General features: G+C 49.0%; 1 protein-coding gene across 1 annotated transcript in view; it reads right to left on the reverse strand.

Moving 5' to 3' along the window:
* Positions 1-3,408: 3,408 nt before the first annotated feature.
* The window catches only part of TNXB (tenascin XB), a 99,549-nt gene continuing 81,106 nt past the window's right edge, over positions 3,409-21,851 (reverse strand). The window contains exons 35-45 of the mRNA XM_056844146.1: positions 20,355-20,477; positions 20,049-20,192; positions 19,300-19,419; positions 18,076-18,219; positions 17,547-17,677; positions 12,987-13,119; positions 10,442-10,593; positions 7,444-7,540; positions 5,694-5,855; positions 5,109-5,272; positions 3,409-3,527 (exon numbers count right to left, since the gene is read on the reverse strand). Coding sequence (XP_056700124.1) covers positions 3,429-3,527; positions 5,109-5,272; positions 5,694-5,855; positions 7,444-7,540; positions 10,442-10,593; positions 12,987-13,119; positions 17,547-17,677; positions 18,076-18,219; positions 19,300-19,419; positions 20,049-20,192; positions 20,355-20,477 — 1,469 coding nt within the window. The 3' untranslated portion in view covers positions 3,409-3,428. The remainder of the gene's footprint in view (positions 3,528-5,108; positions 5,273-5,693; positions 5,856-7,443; positions 7,541-10,441; positions 10,594-12,986; positions 13,120-17,546; positions 17,678-18,075; positions 18,220-19,299; positions 19,420-20,048; positions 20,193-20,354; positions 20,478-21,851) is intronic.

Genomic DNA, 21,851 nt, shown 5'->3' on the forward strand with positions numbered 1-21,851 from the left:
GGATTTCATGCCCCGGGCAGGGGAGTTGGACACAAAGCCTCCCTTCTCGACCCTTGGTTTCATTTTCACAGTATCAAAAGAGCAAATTGTTCACAGCGTGGCCTCTACCTCTCAACTAGGGTTGCCAACCTCCAGGCGGGGCCTGGAGATCTCCCAGAATTATAACTGGTTTCCAGACTACATAAATCAGTTCCCCAGGAGGCAATTGACAGCTTCAGAGGGGGACAGTATAGCATTATACCCCACCGAGGTCCCTCCCCTCCCCAAACCCTGTTTTTCCCAGACACCAGTCCCTCCAAAGCTGCAAGAATGTTCTCACCCGGAGTTGGTAACTCTACTCTCAACCTACTTGGAATTCCTTAATTAAGGAGTCAAAGGCCTTCTAATGTCAAAAAATGCTTTAATGGCAACAAAGTTCTGTACAATTAAAGATGAAATGAGAACTTTATGGGGCACCTCTGTTTCTTTGTCCAAAATCAAGCTGCTGTGTGTTTATGTTGGGTGCGGAAATTAGAAGACTTGTCGTGGGGGGAAGACAAAGGAGGAAAGGCTAGGTTATATTGCGAGATATTGTGTTTTGACTGCTGGGAAAATGTGATGCGCTGAAAGAAGGTGTTCCCTGCAGCCAAAGTAGAAGAAGAAGAAGAAGAGTTGGTTTTTATATGCCGACTTTCTCTGCCACTTAAGGGAGACTCAACCCATCTTACAATCACCTTCCCTTCCCCTCCCCACAACAGACACCTGTGAGGTAGGTGAGGCTGAGAGAGTATGGCTAGCCCAAGGTCACCCAGCTGGCTTTGTGTGTAGGAGTGGGGAAACAAATCCAGTTCATCAGATTAGTGTCTGCCGCTCATGTGTAGCTGTCGGGAATCAAATCCGGTTCTTCAGATCAGAGTCCGCCGAAAGTAGATGTTTGCTATTGATCTCTATCGGATGGAGCTCAGTTGTAATAGCAGAACTCCAGCCAGTACCTGGAGGTTGGCAACCTTAGCCAAACACCCCCTTTAAAACAAGAAACGTGTGTGTGTGTTATGTGCTGTAAAGTCACTTCCAATATATGGCAGCCCTATGAATTAATGCCCTCCACAATGGTGTTTCATTAACAGCCTTGCTCAAGTCTTGCAAACTGAGGGCCGTGGCATCCTTCATAGAGTCAATCCATCTCATGTTGGGTCTCCCTCTTTTCCTTCCTCCTTCCACTTTTCTTAGCATGATTGCCTGTTCCAGTGACCCTCGTCGTCTCATAATGTGACCAAAGAAACACAATCAAGTCATTATTCCCCTCTCCATTTTCAAACTTTAATTTTTTTTATTTTACACGGTTTCTCATGACAATCTAAAAATAATTTTCCCCCAAGCGCTTTTTATATAGAAACTTTAACCCCCCACACCTCTCAAAAAGAACACTGTACAGCCTGCTCCCTCCCACCCGCCCCGTGCAAAAATCCCACCCGGCCTCGTAACTGCCCCCTCCGCCCATCCGTCACCCCACAATAAGAGACACCCTTTCCTGTAAATGCTCTGCTCTCCCCCCCTCGCTTCTGATATTGAGCGTCCAGGGCTTCTTCTTTGGAGGCTTGAGAATAACAAAGGTGCTGATCAAACAGGAACATTTTTTGTTCCCCCCAATTCAAAGCATCCCCCCACCCCATCATACTGGAGGTTAGACGGAAACTAGGCAGGCAGTGCAAAGGTTTTTTGAACTGTGGTTTGTGCTTGGAGCGAAGAAATGAGACCAAGAAAATAAAATCTTACTTGGGACACTGGCAACATCTGGGTTCCCATCTATTTCCCCCCCGGGGGGGGGGTCACATTTTGCAGCTTAGTTGACCAGCTTCTGTCTTCTCCCATATTGGGGGAGGGGGACCAGAAGGCTGATTTATTTGTGCGTTAATTTGCCTTGTAAGCCATCTGCATCTACTAGCTTTTTTTTTGCAGGGGGAGGAACCAAATGTCTTGGTGGTATATACATTCAATGTTTTGCTCTTGTTGGCTTGATTTCATTCTTTCTTCCCTTTTTAAAAACAAAACAAAACACTATTATATCACTTAGCCCTCTGACTGGAATTTCCCATCTTGGCTCTCCACCAGAATCCATTCTGTCACCTGGAATCTTTGATCCATTGAATTGGAATCTAGTCTGATCTGGGGGTTCTGGCCTTAAGACATTTTTGTGCCTAGAAGCAATAGGTCAAAATTGGGACATTCAAGACTGCTCTGGACAGGGTTGCCAATTCTGGGTTGGGAAATTCTTGAATATTTAGGGGGAGGGCAGGGTTTGGGGAGGAGAAGGACCTCAACAAGGTTGAATGCCACAGCATTCACCCTCCAAAGCAGCCATTTTATCCAGGGGAACTATCTCTGGTTGTTTATGCATGGGCCCTTTCACTCACGTTCGCCCCTGGTCTGTCTCGGTTGTTCCTTGGAGTTATGCATGAGTTTTCTGTCCATTAGAGATGACCTCACTGCCAACCCTCACAAATCCTGGGACTTCCTGTTCCTCTATTATCCCGATTCTTCTATCTCCCCTGAGCTCAGCCCGGGTGAAATCCCCATGCATAAGGCAAAGCGCGGGACACACAAGCTTAGTTTCACTCACAGCCAATTACAAAGCAGCATGTCTAGAGGTGGGGATTGAAATACTTCCTGCTTCCTCGGAGCTCGTTCTGAGCAGAAGAAAATCTTTATAAAACCGAGGCTTGGATTTCTTCCTCCCTTTCAGATGGCTCCATTTTTTTGCTGTTGTTCTTAAAATGCTTTTTTATGTGGCTACTGGGTTTTTTTAGGGGGGGATTTTCTCTTCACAGTAAGCACTGTGAAGTAAGCTAATTACAAAGCAGCATTTAAAGGGGCAGGGACTTGATTTGAGCTTGGAGACTGCTGGTGCAGAGATTCCCAACAGTGTGGGTCCAGCGAGCAATGAAGCTCAGGTAAAACTCCCATGCATAAATGACCAACTAGCCTATGAGAGGCACTATGGGGGAAATGGCACCGGAGGCAAAAGGCCTCACTGCTAGTTTAGGTTTTTTTGGGGGGTGGGGGGTACTGGCCCATCTGCTTCCATTCCTTCTTCAGTAACCCCTGCCAGGAAAACTAGTTGCTCACCTGGGCTGTACAGCTATCTCACAACTGCATTCAAATCCATCCCCTTAACTACCCTCGATTCCTCCGGATGCCTTATGCCCCTGATATTCATGGCTGGTCAGTGGCAGAAAAAAGAAATCTCAATACAAGGTGCATTCGTAAAGGTTTGCCATTTCTTTCATTTGTTGTGCTCCATCTTCTCAGGGTGGGGGGGAATTAAGGCAAGATGCGAGGTATCGCGGCAGGGAGGGGTAGTCGCTAGATCTTCCTACTTGCCTCTTCCGCCTCCTGTGTCGTCCCCCCTCCCCATGGGCAGTCATTGTATGGCAACCTTGCTTCTTCGCTTAGACCCGCCGCAGGGACCGGAAGCCGCGGGGTCGGAGCTTCATCTCGGTGAAGGGGATGGAGAACTCAAACCCTTTCCAGTTAAACCAGTTGATGCCCTGGGACAAGATGAAGGGGGAGACAAAGACGGGAGTGGTAAGAGGATTGCATGTGAGTAAGAAGCAGTCTTATTGAGTCAGGCCTTTGGATCAAGATTCTCTATTCTGATGGATGGCAGCTCAGTATTCCCTATTCTGATGGGCAGAAAAATGAACAAAATAACGTGCTGTACAGGGAAAGCCATGAGAAATCACAGCAGCAATGGCCACAAAAATTACATGTTAAGGAATGAAGCATATATTTCCCAAAGCAATTCCAAAAGAAGGGGGTATAGGACTACAATGTAACCTATAGTGTGTGGACCACATCAAACTACATACAAAGTCTGTAACCCACAAACCAGCTAAGAAGCAAAGTTCTTCAAAAAGTCAAATTCTTGGTGTGCCCATAGAGCCTCACTGGAGTGGCTGTATCGACATCCACCTAAATAACGCTGAAGAGTCGCTGAAATAATTCAAAGAGCCACTGAAATGGCTTAACAGGGATCCAGTAGTCGTCCTGTTTCGCAGTGTCTTCTTCAGAAATCTCCAAAAGCAGTGTATGCCCACAATTCTATATAAACCGCATTCTCGCAGGCTTCCAATCACAGAAATGAACTCATATGTTCGTGTCAAATTGTTTTGGGAAATATATGTTTCATTCCTTAATATGTAATTTTTGTGGCCATTGCTATTCTGATGGGTGGCAGCCCTCCAAGGTGGAGAGCGGTCTTTCCCAAGGCCTGGTATGTGAGATCCTTTAATCTCCACGGGGCTTCAGCATGCAAAGCAGATGCTCTGCCCTGCTCTCAGCCTTGGAATCTCACCATAGCATACCCCTTTACAACAGAATGGGGGTGGGTACATAGGGGAGGAACCAGGAAGTGATGTAAGGTAGGAAATGCTCAAAATTCTATGGTGAAACCATAGTTTCTGGTGATTTGTAGAGCTACCCTATATCACTTCCGGGTTTTCCCAGGAAGGGGCATTGTGGTGTAGATGACACCGACTTAAAAACAAGGAATTTCTCCCACCACTGCTTGGAGCAGTAGTGGACAAAGAGGGCTACCAGCGGGAGCCTCTTACCATAGTGGGAGATGAGGCAGCCCCCAGCCCAAGACAGAAGAAGAAGAAGAGTTGGTTTTTAACTGCTGACTTTCTCCACTATTTAAGGAAGAATTAAACTGGCTTACAAGCACCTTCCTTTCCCATCCCCACAAGACACCCTGTGAGGTAGGTGGGGCCGAGAGAGCTCTTAATAGAACTGTAACTTGCCCAAGGTCACCCAGCTGGCTGCATGTGGAGGGGCGGGGAAACCAAACCAGTTCACCAGATTAGCCTCCACCGCTCATGTGGAGGAGTGGGGAATCAAGCCCGGTTCTCCAGATCAGAGTCCACCGCTCCAAACCATTGCTCTTAACCACCACACCATGCTGGCTGCAAGGCCAGTGGAAATGGGGGAGTCTGTGCTTTCCCCATCATTATATCCCCGTGCCAGGATTCCGCCTGTCATCCAAATGCGAAAAGCGCTCCAAAGTCTGTCCACTAAGGCAGACCGACAGGCTTCTTTCCCCTTTCCCCCCTCCCTCATTTAGCAGGTACCTGGTGGTCACGGTTGTTTGCGTAGAGCCCATTGAGGTTGGCATAATGGCAGTTGTGGTACCACCACGCCCCGCGGTACGACACGGCGCATGGAATAATGACCCGGTTGGGGTCCCGGTCGCGGGTTGAGAAGACACTGCCAGAGTGGTAGCTGAAAGCATCACCTGTGGAAGCGAGAAACCAGGGCGTGAAAACCGGAACAGCTCTCCCCAGTACATTTTGAAACTACAACCCTATCCCAAAGGTTTCTATAATCTCCTGCCAAAACTCCGCAAAGCAAATTTGCCCATGCAGTAGAGCATGGCCGAAGCAAACACTGAAACCTAATCCAGCCAAGCTGCTTCTGACATTCAAACAATTAAAGCTCACAATTATTCACTTCATTTATTCTCCACCTTAACTCCTCAGTGAGAGCCTAAAATGGCCTATTTTCTCCAGGGGAATCGATCGCTATTGGCTGGAGATCAGTGGTATTAGCAGGAGATCTCCAGCTACTACCTGGAGGTTGGCAATCCTAGCTGGTCAGTACAGCAAACCTCTGTTGAAGGGTCAAGGGAGGGCCAAGTCTACCACTGCCTCGCTCACCAGCAGTGCCGCTGTAGCTGCCCAGGTGCAGGCGGTAATAATCGGTTGGGGAGTCCACACGGAAGCTGTTGTAGAGGGCATAGACAGACTCGTTGCCGGCACGGAGATCCACACGCAGCTCGTAGTCCCCTGAGGTGGTCAACTGGTGCAGAGCGTCATTCCCTGGGAGCAAAGCAAAGTCCGGGTGAGTCCGGTGTTTTTAGTCCTCTTCTTTGTTCCTGCAAGGAATTCTGGGGAAGCCTGAGTAGGGCTTTGGAGGAGAGGGAAGTGGAGGCTTCCTGGAAATGCAGAGCTAGTGTGGAATTAGGGGAGACCAACAGTCTTGCATTTAGGTCCTGCTGATCAAGGTCTGACCTTGGATACTTACACATTAGATATTTTGTCTAGAATTAGTGATGTGGCCCCACAGTTATTACAGTCCTAGCCTATTCCGTGTGAACACATGAACACATAAAGCTGCCTTCTACTGAATCAGACCCTTGATCCATCAAAGTCAGTACTGTCTCCTCAGACGGCCGAAGCTCTCCAGGGTCTCAGGCAGAGGTCTTTCCCATCACCTACTTGCCTAGTCCCTTAACTGGAAATGCCAGGGATTGAACCTGGGACCTTCTGCATGCCAAGCAGATGCTCTACCACTGAGCCACAGCCCCTCCCCAAAGCTCTGTCAGGGCACCTGAACATATCTTAGATTGAGTCACACCAGCTCAGTATTGTCTTCTTAGCCTAACAGTGACTTCTCATGGTCTCAGGCACAGACGGGCCTTTCCCAGCCCTTCCACTTCAGACCCTTAAAACTGGAGATTCCAGGGATTGAATCCAGGACCAGATGCATGCAAAGCAGGTACCGCACCACGGAAAGTTCCTCTCACCTCTCTTATCATTTACTATGTATAACAATCTAATCCTTTCCAGTCCCTTACACAGAGAATCACACCTGATTCACAGAAACATAAAGTTGGAAGGAACCCAAAGGGTCATAGAATCATAGAACCAATCATAGAACCATAGAGTTGGAAGGGACTACCAGGGTCATCCAGTCCAACCCCCTGCACAATGCAGGAAATTCACAACTACCTCCCCCACCCACACACCCAGTGACCCCTACTCTATGCCCAGAAGATGCCCAAGATGCCCTCTCTCTCATGATCTGCCTAATGTCATAGAATCAGCATTGCTGACAGATGGCCATCTAGCCTCTTCTTTAAAACCTCCAGGTAAGCTTAAGAGCCCCGTGGCGCAGAGTGGTAAGCTGCAGTACTGCAGTCCAAGCTCTGTTCATGACCTGAGTTTGATCCCGCCAGAAGTAGGTTTCAGGTAGCCGGTTCGAGGTCGACCCAGCCTTCCATCCTTCCGAGGTCGGTAAAATGAGTACCCAGCTTGCTGGGGGTAAAGGGAAGATGACTGGGGAAGGCATTGGAAAACCACCCCGTAAAACAAAGTCTGCCTAGTAAACATCGGGATGTGACGTCACCCCATGGGTCAGGAATGACCCGGTGCTTGCACAGGGGACCATTACCTCTTAAGGAGAGCTTACCACCTCCTGGGGAAGGCTGTCCACTGAGAAACTGCTCTAACTGTTAGAAAATTCTTCTTCCTAATGTCTAGAATCATCTAGCCCAACCTCCTGTACAATGCAGGAAATTCACAACTATCCCCCCACCACTCCCCCAGTGAGCCCCGCGCTATGCCTAGAGGAAGGCATGAAGGGTGAAAGTCTTATAAGACTGGAGGATGCCGCTAATGTCCATACCTAGCCAAAATTCCTGGGAGCGGTTGCCAAAGCCAGTGGCATAATCTTGCCAGTCACGCCAAAAATCAGTCTTGCCATTCATCCGGCGCTGGAAGACCTGAGGTGGAGGAAAAAATGAAACCCTGTATGAGTGAATCGAAGCGTGCGCGAGCGGGCAACCTTGGGGCTGTCAGTTTGTGTGTAGGAATGATCAAGGTGACTCAAATTTCGGTGCCAAGTCTAGTTAGGTTTGAGGGCCTAGAAGAACACTTGCATATGTTTGAGTCATATGATTTATCCTGTTTCTTCTAGAGATAAGGAGGTGCAAAGTGCACTGATATCCCACCCCTGACTAGGGTTCCCAGTCCCCCGATGGGGATGGAGGATCCCCTGCTTTGGGGGCCCTCCCCCAGCAGCAAACTGAAGAAGGAAAAAGGAGGAAGAAGAAGAAGAAGGAATCATAGAATCATAGAATCATAGAGTTGGAAGGGACCACCAGGGCCATCAAGTCCAACCCCCTGCACAATGCAGGAAATTTACAACTATCTACTTTCCCTAGCTTTTTAAGGAAGAATCAAACTGGCTTACAATCACCTTCCCTTCCCTTCCCCACAATAGGTGGAGCTGTTAGCCAAATTACTCTTTAACTTGGGGAATTAGCAAGCAAGATGGCAAACTACAATATTTATATAGCGAGAGCAACCTTTGTATACCAAAGCCGGTAACTGTGACCTTTAAATAAAGACAGAAGCAAAGGATTCCGAATTAAGAGTGTTTTATGTTGTTTTCTTTCAAATCAGTGATGCATACACACATACAGAGAAATCTAAGAAATTCAAAGAGAGTAGTACAAGCACAGATGCCAACATGGCAGGGATCGTTGATGGGGTGATATTTACCGTTCTTGAAGAGGTGTTGTCCAAGTTCATGTAGACTAAGACAGAAGAAATTAATAGCAAAGGCGGGGGCAAGGGGTTCCCATAGACTTGGCTAGCAAGGTGGGAGGGAGTGTGGTCAGGCTGCGCAAAACCCATACCAACAGAGTAACGGCAAAGATGCCAGGAAAGACCTAAGGTAACACTATGGGCTGGGGGCACCTCAGATATACTGTTTTTCTGGGGGCGGGGAGAGGGGGATTTACTCCTCCTAGGTTCCCAGGTGACAAAAGGTGACAAAAGGATTAATCTGTGGCTACCGGGGTGGGGATTGTGAGAATTTGGAAATCTATTCTGATTCCAATGGCTTTTGCAATGGCTTTTGCAACCCTTTTGCCTGCATATCGGGTTGCCAGGTCCAGTCCGGGAGTTTAGGCGGCCCGTATGCTTTCAGAGCTGTGACTAGCCCAAGGTCACCCAGCTGGCTTCATGTGTAGGAGTGGGGAAACAAATCCAGTTCACCAGATTAGCGTCCACCGCTCATGTGGAGGAGTGAGGAATCAAACCCGGTTCTCCAAATCAGAGTCCACTGCTCCAAACCACTGCCCTTAACTGTTACACCATTGAGGCTGCTACTTGCTTATCCAGCAGTAGGTCTGGGTCTAAGAGCACCCCCAGACTAGGGACCTGATCCTTCAAAGGGAATGCAACCCCATCCAGAATGGGTGACACCTTAAATCCTGGGTCAGACCCTCTGCCCACCAGTAGCATTTCTGTCTTGTTGAGATTAAGTTTAATTTTGTCAGCTTGCATCCACTCCAGGCCCTGGTTTGGCATTTCTGCAGCCCCCCCTGGGATCAGCTGGAAGCGTGAGTTAGAGCAGAGCATCATCTGCTCATCAGTGACAACCCAGCCCCAATCTCCGGAGGACCTCACCCAGTGGTTTCATGTAGATGTTATAGAGCGTGGGGGGACAAGATGGAACCCAGTGGAACTTCACAGTCCAGAGAGCAAGGGGGGGCAGAGCAGCAGTTCTCCAGCACCCCTTTCTAAAACCTACCCTCCAGGTAGGACCAGAACCACCACAGTACAGTGTTTCCCAGTCCCAACCCAGATAGATGATCCAGAAGGATATTAGGATTGATGGTATCAAAAGCTGCCGAGAAGTCTAGGAGAATCAACCGAATTGTACTCCCTCTGTCCATCTCCTAGCACAAATCATCCACCAGGGCAACCAAGTCTCATAACCAGACCTATACCCAGGTGGCGCTTTCCTTTAGCAAGGCTTCTGATTGCCCATTGGAGATTTGATAGGCTTTGGCAACAGCTGCCACCAGAAGCTTCACGATTGTCGTTTATGCATGGGTACTTTCACTCATGTTCGCCCCTGCTCTGTCTCGGTTATTCCTTGGAATTATGCATGAGTTTTCCATCCGTTAGAGATGACCTTGCAGCCAGCCCTCACAAATCCCGGGACTTCCTGTTCCTCTATTAACCTGATTCTTTGATCTGTCCTGAGATCATCCTGGGGGAAATCCTCATGCATAAGGCAAAGCACGGGACACAGTAACTTGGGGAAGTGACGTTTCTCCCACAGAAAGCACTACAGCTAATTACAAAGCAGCGTTTCAAGGGGCTGGGACTCAAATGCTTCTTGATTGGAGCTTGGAGACTGCTGGCGCATAGACTCGCAACAGGAAAGTGTGGGTCCGGCGAGCAACGAACCTCAGGTAAAACTCCCATGCATAAACGACCGATGTGACTGAAAATAAGATGCGGCAGCCAATTTGTGGCTGCGCCCACCATGCTGTGTCAGGATTGCAAAGGTGCCCTCTAGCTCAAAAAGGTTATGGAACCCTGATCTAAACAATTTGCCTCATCCAGGAAAGCTTGGAGTTGTCCAGCCATCACCCGTTCAATCACCGTGCTCAAGAGTGGAACATTTGGTCGATAATTATTGAGATCTCCTGGGTCGAGGGTAGTCGGCTTTAGAAGTGGGTGCCCCACAGCCTGTTTCACACTGGCTCTCTGGGTCAGGATTTGTTTTATACAGAATGATACTTCGATATTTGTTTTAATGATCAAACTTGTAAATCAACATCTTCTGTCCCTCCTCCTAGTCCAGATGCGCCCTTTGCACTTACCAGCCAGCCTCCACCATCGGTCTCCATGTCACAGTACCCCTGAATGGCGCGGTCCCGGTTGCCCCCCAGATAAATGGTCGTTTCCCGAGATGGCCCTGGTCCATTCCAACTCTCCTCAGCACAATTCTGAGGGAAAGGATATGTCAGGTGCCCTGCCGAGGAGAGATCAGAGATGAAAATAGAACCTGTGTAATCAGGGGTAGTATACCTTTGAATTCTAGATGCTGGGGACATACAACAGCCTATGGACATACAACAGCCTATGGATATAATTAAAAAAGGTAAAGGTTCCCTGTGCAAGCACCGGGTTAGCTACGAGGCTGTTTCTGCCTCCCCCTTTGGCTCCCCAACAGGGGAACGGGCTGTGGCTCAGTGACAGAGCGTCTGCCTGGCATGCAGAAGATCCCAGGGTTCAATCCCGGCATCTACTAGGGGGTAGGAGATGGGAGAGTCATCTGCCTTAGACTCTGGAGAGCCACTGAGTAGACAATAGTGTCCTTGATGGTCTGATTCAGTATGAGGCAGGTTCATATGTTCAACAGACACATGTTCAGCACATATCATGGCAGGGCCGGCGGTCCCTTTGACTCCCCCCCCACATCAAACAGCTGGCTGATTTATCAACTCTAATTTTTATTTGGAGTTTTGTTTTCTAATCTTTAAAACACTTTTTTTCACCTTTTACTTAAATATGAAAAGACTAACAGATTTATTGTGGCAGATGCTTCCCTGGACCAGAGCCCGCTTCATCAGATGCATGAAGTGTGACCTTAGTTGGCTGACATAGATATACAAAGGAATACAGCAAAAAAAGGCCAAAGGACCAAGTCACAAACTACGCCTCTTGCATTTTGTGGCCTTTTCATGTTTACAGGGTTTTTCTCTATATCCATTTGTGTGTATATGCATATCAGCCAACTGAGAATAACAAACACTTCATGCATCCGATGGAGTGGGCTCTAATCCACCAAAGCTTCTCCCCCAGTAAATCTTTTTTTTGGGGGGGGGGGGGTGGGGAGAGACAAGCCTTTGTTTGTTTGGTTTTGCTGCAGCATATTAAAATGGCTAACCCTCTGGTATTTAAACTTTGAAAGCAGAAGGGGGTAATGCCTTCCTTAATAACCTCAGAGCTAGCCAAACACTGCTGTGCACAGGCAGGGCTGATGGGGAGGGTGCTTCATGACCAACACAAGCACTAGCCAATCAGTGCTATGCATTGGCAGGTCTAAGAATAGGGGGAGGGGTTGCTTCATGATTGACACAAAGCTGGCGCTTTGAGACAGAGGACAGAAGCTCCACCTGGCTCACTCAAGCCCTGTACTGCACTAAGGAAGTGATGCCTGGCCCCCCCAAACCAATGAAGGCAATGCCCGAACTCCACACTAGGATAGGGGAGGTAGGGTTACCAGGCCCCCACTGGGGTGACCCCTGCCCCAGGGCCCCTCCCCTCCACCACCAATCAGGTGGCCAGCAGGAGGGACTTACCTGCAGCAAAGGGAGGCCTAGACCAGTGTCACCAGCAATGCTGTGACATCACTTCCGGTGTGCACCGGAAGTGGCATCGTCATATCACCGTGACCATAGAATCATAGAATGTGGAGACACTCTGGTATTTGGGCAAATATCTCTAAGGCAAAACTCTATGGTAAAAATGACTTCGACCATAGAGCTTTTGCCCAAATACCAGAGTCTCCCCACATTGCCAGCGACATGATGACATCTCTGGAGAACTGGAGAACCAGGTCTGATTCCTCCACATGAGCGGTGGAGACTAATCTGGTCTGCCTCTACACCACTACCCCACGCTGGAGAGAGAGCACCAATAGAAAAAGATGCAGAAGCCGCCTTTAAACTAACAAAACTGGAGCTGCCATCCAGTGGAAGAGTGACCTGTGTGCACAGCGGATGTGGAAGCCTCGGCCTCTATGTCCTGTGGTTGGCCCTCCAGAGGAAGTGGTTGTCCACTATGAGAGGCTGTTCTTGTGTGCATTGATGGTCAGGCAGCCTTTGCTGGAGTTGACAGCTACGTCTGAACGCAGATGAGAAAGTGCCTCCTCCGGCCGGGGCCCTGAGTTCTTAAAGAACTGAAAGGAGACCAACTTATATACACAGACTCTTTCCAGAAAACTTGGAGCACATCATATTTGTGTGTCTCCCTGCCAGCAAGGGGAAGTAAAAGCTTTGGGAACATTCCTTTGCTGGATCAAAAATAGGTTCCACGTGTGGATCCAATCTTCTGGGCCTTGAGAGTAACAAACACGCCAGGCTTCCTCTCCTTCCAGAAAACCCAGCGGTGCGTTCCCAGTTTTTAATAGCATTGCTCTCACAGATGCGGATCGACTCACCCTTAAGCCTCTTGCGTGCAGTTTGCAGCGGGACGGCTCGCTGGTGTTAATGCAGAATTGAAAACGAGGAATTTGTCGCACCAATGAGCCTTCTGGACTGGTGTCAGTTTGACAAGCTGACTGAACCCTTGCGTATGAAAACGCCCTCAGGCTTCGCAGCTTGAGTACATGAAAACCCAGGAAGCCTGTAAGTTTCTTACCAGTGGTGAAAGAGGTAGAGGTGGGGGCTGTTGGCGTGCCTTTCCTCAGTGCCTGGACTTGAACCTGGTACCGGCTGGAAGGAAACAGGTCCTGGAGTTCGTAGGAGGTGACGGAAGCCTCCACAGTGATCTCCTAAGGAGGGGCAAACAAGAGAGGATACAAATCAAGCCAGAAATGATCTGTAAAAACATGGACGTGCGTGCTGTCAAGTCAAAACTGGCTGGTGGTGGCCCAGAAGGGGTTTGCCATTGGTTGTTTATGCATGGGTACTTTCACTCACATCCCCCCCCCCGATGTGTCTGGGTTGTTCTTTGGAGTTATGCATGAGTTTTCCATCCATTAGAGATTACCTCACTGCCAACCCTCATAAATCCTGGGACTTCCCGTTCCTCTGTTAACGCAATTCTTCTCTCTCCCCTGAGCTCAGCCTGGCTGAAATCCCCATGCATAAAGCAAAGTGCGGGACACAGAAGCTTGGTTTCTCTCACAGCAAGCACTACAGCCAATTACAAAGCAGTGTGTCAAGGGGTGGGGATTCAAATGCTTCCTGCTTCCTCTGAGTTCTTTCTGAGCAGGAGAAAGGATTTTAAAAATTAGGCTTGTTTCCCCCCCCCCCCGCCCCGTTTCTTTCAAATAGCTCCGGTTTTTGTTCTTAAAATGCCTTTTTATGTGGCAATTGGGTTTCTGTCGTGTGTGGAGGGAACTTTTCTCTCACTACAGCCAATTACAAAGCAGCATTTCAAGGGGCAGGGACTGAAATTCTTCTTGATTAGAGCTTGGAGACTGCTGGTGCACAGGTTCCCAACAGGAAAGTGTCCAGCAAGTAACAAACCTCGGGTAAAACTCCCATGCATAAACAACCATTGCCTTCCTCGCAGAGTCTTCCTTGGTGGTCTCCCATCCAAGTACCAACCCTGCTTAGCTTCTGAAATCTGACGACATCGGGCTATACCCCGCCACCTTCCTTCCCCCAAACATATTCAGTCTGCCTCTTACTCAGATGAAATTTCTTTCATACTCTAGAGTCAGGCCATTGATCGATCCAGCCCTACATTGTCTGCCATGATTGGCAGCAGCTCTCCAATATGCTAGGCAGAGATCTCTTGTCTATCGCATTTCCATCATACTTTGGTCACATTATGAGAAGACCAAAGTCACTGGGAAAGACAACGATGCTAGGAAAAGTGGAAAGCAGCAGGACAAGCGGAAGACCTACCGACATCTTTCCGGGTGCCTGTCAAGTGTTTTAGAAAGTGGGAAGGGTCAGGTGGGGCTTTGCCCAGCAAGGCCACTGATTGGCCACTGGAGATCTGATTGGCTGTGTATGTGTGTGTGTGTGTAAAGTGCCGTCAAGTCGCAGCCGACTTATGGCGACCCCTTTTGGGGGGTTTTCATGGCAAGGGACGAACAGAGGTGGTTTGCCAGTGCCTTCCTCTGCACAACAACCCTGGTATTCCTTGGTGGTCTCCCATCCAAATACTAACCAGGGCTGACCCTGCTTAGCTTCTGAGATCTGACGAGATCAGGATAGCCTGGGCCATCCAGGTCAGGGATTGGCTGTGCAGATCTTTAAAACTGTTCCTTGGGCAGCAGCTGCCACCACAGCATGAGGATCTTCACGGTGTGACTGAAAGTAAGCTGCGTGTTCCAAAAGGTTGGGGACACTGACTATAGGGTTGCCAACCTCCAGGTACTAGCTGGAGATCTCCTGCTATTACAACTGATCTCCAGCCAATAGAGATAGGTTCCCCTGGAGAAAATGCCCACTTTGGCTCCACCTACCTCACCTACCTCACACCACCTGCCCCACAAGGGGCCTGTTGTGGGAAGAGGAAGGCGATTGTAAGCTGCTATGAGACTCCATAAAGGTAGATAAAAGTGTGGTATAAAAACCAACTCTTCTTCTTCCTAAGTCTTTTCTGAAGGGGGACGTATCCATAAGTCTTATGAATTGGGTCTTTGGATACAAGCCAGTGAGTGGCCCTTGGGTAAGAGGTGATTTGAACCCAAGTCTCTGAAGCCTTAGTTCAACACTTTTTCCATGGCTTCGCACTGGCCCTTTGGACACTAGACACAGGCAAAACCAGGAGGCCTGTAAATCTTCAATAGTCTAGTCCATCTTTTCTAGTAGAGCCAGCGTGGTGTAGTAGTTTAAGAGCGGTGGTTTGGAGCGGTGGACTCTGATCTGGAGAACTAGGTTTGATTCCCCACTCCTCCACATGAGCGGCAGAGGCTAATCTGATGAACTGGATTTGTTTCCCCACTCCTGCACAGGAAGCCAGCTGGGTGACCTTGGGCTAGTCACACTCTCTTAGCCCCACCTACCTCACAGGGTGTCTGTTGTGGGGAGGGGAAGGGTAGGTGATTGTAGGCCGGTTTGAGTCTTCCTTAAGTGGTAGAGAAAGTCAGCATATAAAAACCAACTCTTCTTCTTCTAGTCCCAGAATACAAGGATCTGGAGCAGCTCCAACCCAGGTTTTATTTATGGTGCAGTTTCCATGGTGCTGAATTTGGTAACAAAGCCAATTTGGATAGGCCTCACTCTGTATATCTGGTCAGTGTTAAGTCACTTTAATAAAACCACACTTTGCCTCAGACACTGCTCTGCATTTCCCTGAATTTAATGGCAAATGTTACAGAAATTAGTTTTATGAGACTTGGCTTGTCCCATCCAAATTGTGCCGAATTCCAAAAATTGTCATTGTATCTTCTGATCCAGAGCCCAGAACAGCCTCTCACGCAAGACACTGTGAGGCTTCATGTGCCTGGCATGGGTCGATTCTCCGGTCAGTCTTTCCATATGCTCCAACATGTCTCAGATAAAAATAGGCACATGCGTGAGTATGTACTTCTAACTCCCCTTTTCTCATGCCAAGGATGGATAAATGTTATACTGAGAGGGATTTCCCAGCTGTCTGCCATCTTAGGCATCAAAGACTTTTATGGCTGCTGGGAGAATATCCTTTGTTTGACTAATGGCCTGCTAATAGTCAAGGATGATTGGGCGATGTTTGATGGATGGGAAATAATGTGCTCTCTTGATAGAGAGAGTTGGTTTTTATATGCCGACTTTCTCTACCACTTAAGGGAAAATCAAACTGGCTTACAATCACCTTCCCTTCCCCTCCCCACAACAGGCACCCTGTGAGGTAGGTGGGGCTGAGAGAGTGTGACTAGCCCAAGGAGTGGGTAACCAAACCCGGTTCTCCAGGTCAGGGTCCACCGCTCCAAACCACCGCTCTTAACCACTACACCACGCAGGCTGGAGATCTCTCTCTCTCTCTCTCTCTCCCTTGTTTTTGTCATGTGACACCCCCTTAGAGCTAAGGGGGAAGGAAACAGACCAGCTTTTGAAGTTTGATCTGGGAGATGGACAGAGCTGGAGCTGCTGGTTATGACCTTTAAAACCTTACATAGTCTGGGACCTTTGGATCTACAGGGCCGCCTCTCCTGGTAGGCTCCCCAGAGAAACTTGCGTTCAGGTAATAACAACCTACAGGTGATTCCTGACCCAAGGAGTGTGCGGCTGACCTCAACCGGGGCCAGGGCTTTCTCCCTACAAATACTGGCCTCCCTATTCCCACCTCCTCCCCTGCTGCTGAGCTCCCTCTCCCACTTGGAGCGGTGGACTCTGATCTGGAGAACCAGGTTCGATTCCCCACTCCTCCACATGAGCGGCAGAGGCTAATCTGGTGAACTGGGTTGGTTTCCCCCACTCCTACACACGAAGCCAACTGGGTGACCTTCGGCTAGTCACAGTTCCGATAGAGCTCTGTCAGTCTCACCTACCTCACAGGGTGTCTATTGTGGGGAGGGGGAAGGAAAAGTGATTGTAAGCCAGTTTGATTCTGCCTTAAGTGATGGAGAAAGTCGGCATATAAAAACCATCCTCCTCTTCTTCTTCTTCTTCCTCCATCACCACCACCACCATCACCTTGGAGATGTTTATATCTAATTGCCCAGCTGCAGACAGGTTTTTTTTTATTTTACCACCATCGGGGGCATTATTGCCCTAAAATTACAATCGTCTGGGCTATTTTAAATTGCATTTTAATGTTTTATTTTTATCGTATTTTGGTTTTGTGAGCCACCCTGAGCCCGGTCTTTGGCCTGGGAGTGGGGGTAAAAGGGAAATAAAATAAATAAACAGACAAATAAATCAATGGTGGAAAGCAAAGAACTGTTGGGTACAGGAACTCTCACTGAGAACCTCAATCAATTTGTTGTCTGCTTTAAGAGTACTTATTTGTTTCCAGTAGGCTCTTCATGTATATCGATAAATGGAACAAATATTACAAAGACACAAGGAATCTCCAGAGTTCTCTCTTCTTCAAAAGGATGGTAAACCCTTGCGCATGCCTCTGGTGCACCTTACCGCTTAGAAATGAAAGTGCATAATATCTGATGAAGGGAGATCTGACTCTCGAAAGCTCATACCCCAAAAATCTTGTGGGTCTCTAAAGTGTTACTGGACTCAAATCTAGCTGTTCTACTACACTGCAAACACGGCTACCCTCTGAAACAGAGCATAACAATACCCTTGTGAGGTCGTGAGATACCTTCGTTTGTCCATATGGGGTTTCATAGCTCAACAGATACCCGCCAGGAGGGGCCCGGGGTGGTAACCAGGTCAGGCGAGCGCTGCGGGCTGAGATTTCACTAGCCTGGAGATTTCGTGGTCCATCAGCTCCTGGAAAGAAAGAATAATAAAAGAGTTAAACCAAGGAAGGACTTCTGGTCTAGAGTGGGAAAAGGGGGTTGGGACTCTTTCCCTCCCAATGCGGTGGGCCTTCGCCTCCTTTGGCATGGTAAGCTCAGAGAATATATGAATTGACTTTGCTGGATTAGACCAAAATCCAGTGCTTTATCTCTAAAAATGGCTTATTATTGGGAAAGGGGGGAGGAGTATGAACAAGTGACATAAAATCCAAATTTCTGCAAAACATTTGAAGCTGGAGAATCTGCTGGAGGAAGTTCCCCCTCACAAATTCATTCAGCTCTATCCTCCAGCGACTGCTGCCCTTTGCCTTCCTGCTGAGTGAGAGCCTCCACCCACACCCCACCTCCTCCTCAGTCCCACCCACGTACCAGTGGTGAAAGTGGCGCTGACTGGGGAGCTTCGGTTTCCTTCCTTCTCCCCATAGACACTGGCCCGATACTCTGTGTCCAGTCGAAGCCCTGACAGCTGCAGCTCGGCCCGATTCCCTGGCACGGATTCAGAGACTCTAGAGCCTGCAAGAGAACATAAGACGAACATAAGAACATAAGAGAGGCCCTGCTGGATCAGACTAAGGTCCATCAAGTCCAGCAGTCTGTTTACACTGCGGCCAACCAAGTGCTCTAGGAAGCCCCCAGCAGGGTAAGCCCTGGTTAGCATTTGGAAGGGGGACCACCAAGGGAGTCCAGGATTGCTATGTAGAGGCAGGCAACGGCAAGCCACCTCTTGCCTTGAAAATCCTACGGGGATCACCATGAGTCAGCTGTGACTTGACAGCACTTACTATTCAGAAGGGTCTACGTCCCATCCCTGCTATAATTCCCCGGACAATAGGATTTAAGGTAACAACGAGATCTAGGAGAAAGATGTGCCCTGCACAGACCAACAATTTCCCCCAGTGCCTTTTTGCGGATACTAAAAGCAGAAACGATCTTAGGAAACCCTGTTCACTTACATACCAAGGAAAGTGGGATTGCAAAGGGAATGACCCCGGAGCAGGACCCTTCCCACACTGGCCTCTGCATAAAACAGGGTGCAGGGCAGGGGCTGCCCAAAAAAACAAATCAGCGGGTTCTAGATCCAATCAAGCCTAAACTGACCCTAGAAGCTAAAATTACTAAACTGAGGCTGTCATACTTTGGTCACATTACGAGAAGACAAGAGTCACTGGAAAAGACAATCATGCTAGGAAAAGCTGAAGGCAGCAGGAAAAGAGGAAGACCCAACAAGAGATGGAGTGACCATGACCCTCAATTTGTAAGAGTCAGAGGCAACTTGACGGCACTTAGCACACATAACACACAGGGTGGGGCAGCAATCGACACAATGGATTTTTGCCTGAGGCAGCAACACGGCTTTTGCACCAGGCCTGCCTGATGGAAGTGATCCCATCTCGTGAATCGTGAGGGGGATTTTTTACATGCATTTTTAAGCCTCTCTTGCACTTATTTGAATTACGCCCCAACGTCCTTACTGCAGAACAATGGGCAGAGCTGGATGAGGGCTGTCACCCGTTTAAAGAGAAGCTACTTTCAGACTCGCAGGGCCCCTGGTGGGCAGCGTGACTTAGACAGGAGCCCTTGTTCCGCACTTACCGCCAGCGGGTCCGTAGGTGACGATGTAGTTGTTCATTTCGGCCACAGCAGGCTGCCAGATCAGCACGGTGGAGGAATCGGACACATTGACAGCTCGCAGGTTGGAAGGACCATCTGGGACTGTGCAGTGAGAAAAGGGCCATCACGGGGTGCCAGTCCCGTCAACCCCCTTTATCCCTTCCAGAAGAACCTCGATTCTTTCCCCAGAAAAAACGTGGTTCAGGGGGCAAGCTGCAGACCCAAGACCGCGGTAAAAGACAGCGAACTAAGGGGAGACGTGACGGCGAGAGCTGATCACCTCGTGGTGGTGGCAACAGGGGCATGGCCCTGTCCATCTCAGAGGATGATAGCAGTTGAATTCCAGCCCCACTGCCAGGTGATGGAGAGATGTCCTCTAGTCTTACAAGATATGGAAGTTACAAGGGAGCTGAGGGGGCAATGGGTATTAGCTGGGGAAGAAGCAGGAAGTGGGCACAGGTTCAGATGACATTTCACGCTTATTTATTTATTCTTCGTATTTATAGCCCACCCTCATTCCCAGCAAGCCGGGCTCAGAGCGGGTCACAACATGGCTCAGAGACAGCCATGCCTAGGAGGGTTCTCTACTGGCTGTTGAACCCCCTTCTTTCTGTCTTAGCGGGAGAAACGAGCCAAGAGCCCGGCACACCCTACTGCGGCAATCGCCCTACGCTTGAAATCTAAGTCACCAGAAACAACAATCCCCTTCTTGGGGTTTCGTTCAGGATTACCTGTGGTGACGTAGCCCACCAAAGGCTCGCTCTCTTCGAAGCCCCGGATCGACATCACGCTGACCTCATAGCTGGTCCCGGGGGTCAGGCCTTTGATGATCGTTTTGATCGTGGATCCATCCACAGAGATGCTTCTGGGCTCCCCTGCAACAGAAGACCTGAGCTCCAATCTTTTCCGGTACTCCCCGCAGTTTTAAATTCTATCTCCTGAACCCCTCTTCTGTTTCCTCCAATCTTTGATCTTGTTTTCTATCTCTTCTCTCCCCCCCACCCCCAAGCCTGAGGTCATAGGATCCAGAAACCTACCCCCATCCAAGGGCTGGAAGGAAATTTTGTAGCGGTCAATGCGGGAGGAGGGTGCCCTCCAATTTGTCAAGACGGAGGTCTCGCGGATGTCACTAAACCGTAGGTCCCGGGGACTGTCCAGCTCTGGAGAAAGAGAAGGGCTTGGATTAGGATCTTTTTGCTCGCCGTCGGTGGGCAACTTGATATCTTTGCTGATCTGGACAGTCTCCTGTGCCTTTAAGCATCTGCCTAACAGGAGGAAATGCAACAGGCGAAGCTTCTCCCGTCATACCCCAATGAGAGGAAATTTCACCTGGAGGATTTCAGAACTGCTGTGTGGTTTTTAAAGGCATGCAGGTTTCCTGCTGGGAAAGAGAAAGGGCAGCTGTGGTCTTGATGATGTGGAAGGTGAGTAGCTTTTTTAAATGGAAAAAGGTGAAGCTGCCCTGGCCTCGTGTTAGAGGAATCAAAATATGAGCTTCTTTCCTTCCACTGCCTGTGTGCCTTTTGAACATAAGAGCATAAGAAAGGCCCTGCCGGATCAGACCTAGGCCCATCAAGTCCAGCAGTCTGTTCACACGGTGGCCAAGCAGGTGCCTCTGGCAAGCCCACAACACAAGACGTCTGCAGCAGCATTATTTGTATCACTCACTCTGGTCCATCTGTAGATTCTTTGAATAAAATCATGCAAATTAGCCACATAGACACCTTCTCTCTGTATGGTTTTATATAGTCAAAATCTCAAGGGTGGGGAAAAAAACCATTATCATAATTTTTTATCCGCCAAGAAGTTCAGTGCTGCATATATGGTTCTCCCTTCACCCGTTTTATCCTTCCAACAACCCTGCGGGGCAGGTCAAGCTGAGAAAGGGACTGGTTCGGTGAGCTGTGGAGGGATTTGAACCCAGAACTGCAAGCCCTAACCTGACACTCTAATTGTTACACTGAACGAGCTCTCAGAAAAGTCCCCTCCCCCCACCCAAAGAGCTCCAGGTGGCAAACTTGGTTCTTCCCTCTAGCAAAGAAGCATGAAGCTTGTTGGCCTAGGGGCACGAGTAGGGTTGCCAACCTCCAGGTTCTCACTGGAGGTCTCCTGCTATTAGAACTGATCTCCAGCTGATAGAGATCAGTTCACCTGGAGAAAAGGGCCACTTTGGCAATTGGGCTCTTTGGCATTGAAGTCCCTCCCCTCCCCAAACCCCGCCCCCTCAGGCTCCACCCCCCAAATCTCCAGGTATTTCCCAATCTGGTCAGAAGCCCTGCTGGACAAAAGCTGCATCGGGCCCTGCCCACTATCTAAAGCACTTGGTGGGTGCCAGGAAAGGTGTTGGTGGGTGCCATGGTGCCCATGGACACCATGTTGGGGACACCTGGCATAGGCAATGGTGGTATGGAGGGTGGGCAGGTAACACAGACAGGGGAGGGGGTTACAGACTGTAATGAACTGCACCATAATTGGATAGGATCACCCCAGTCTAGTTTCTAGGCAGAATGGACCACTAAATGGTCTTGAACAAA

This window comes from Euleptes europaea, chromosome 1 (assembly GCF_029931775.1).
Source record: "Euleptes europaea isolate rEulEur1 chromosome 1, rEulEur1.hap1, whole genome shotgun sequence".
NCBI classification, from domain to species: Eukaryota; Metazoa; Chordata; class Lepidosauria; order Squamata; family Sphaerodactylidae; genus Euleptes; species Euleptes europaea.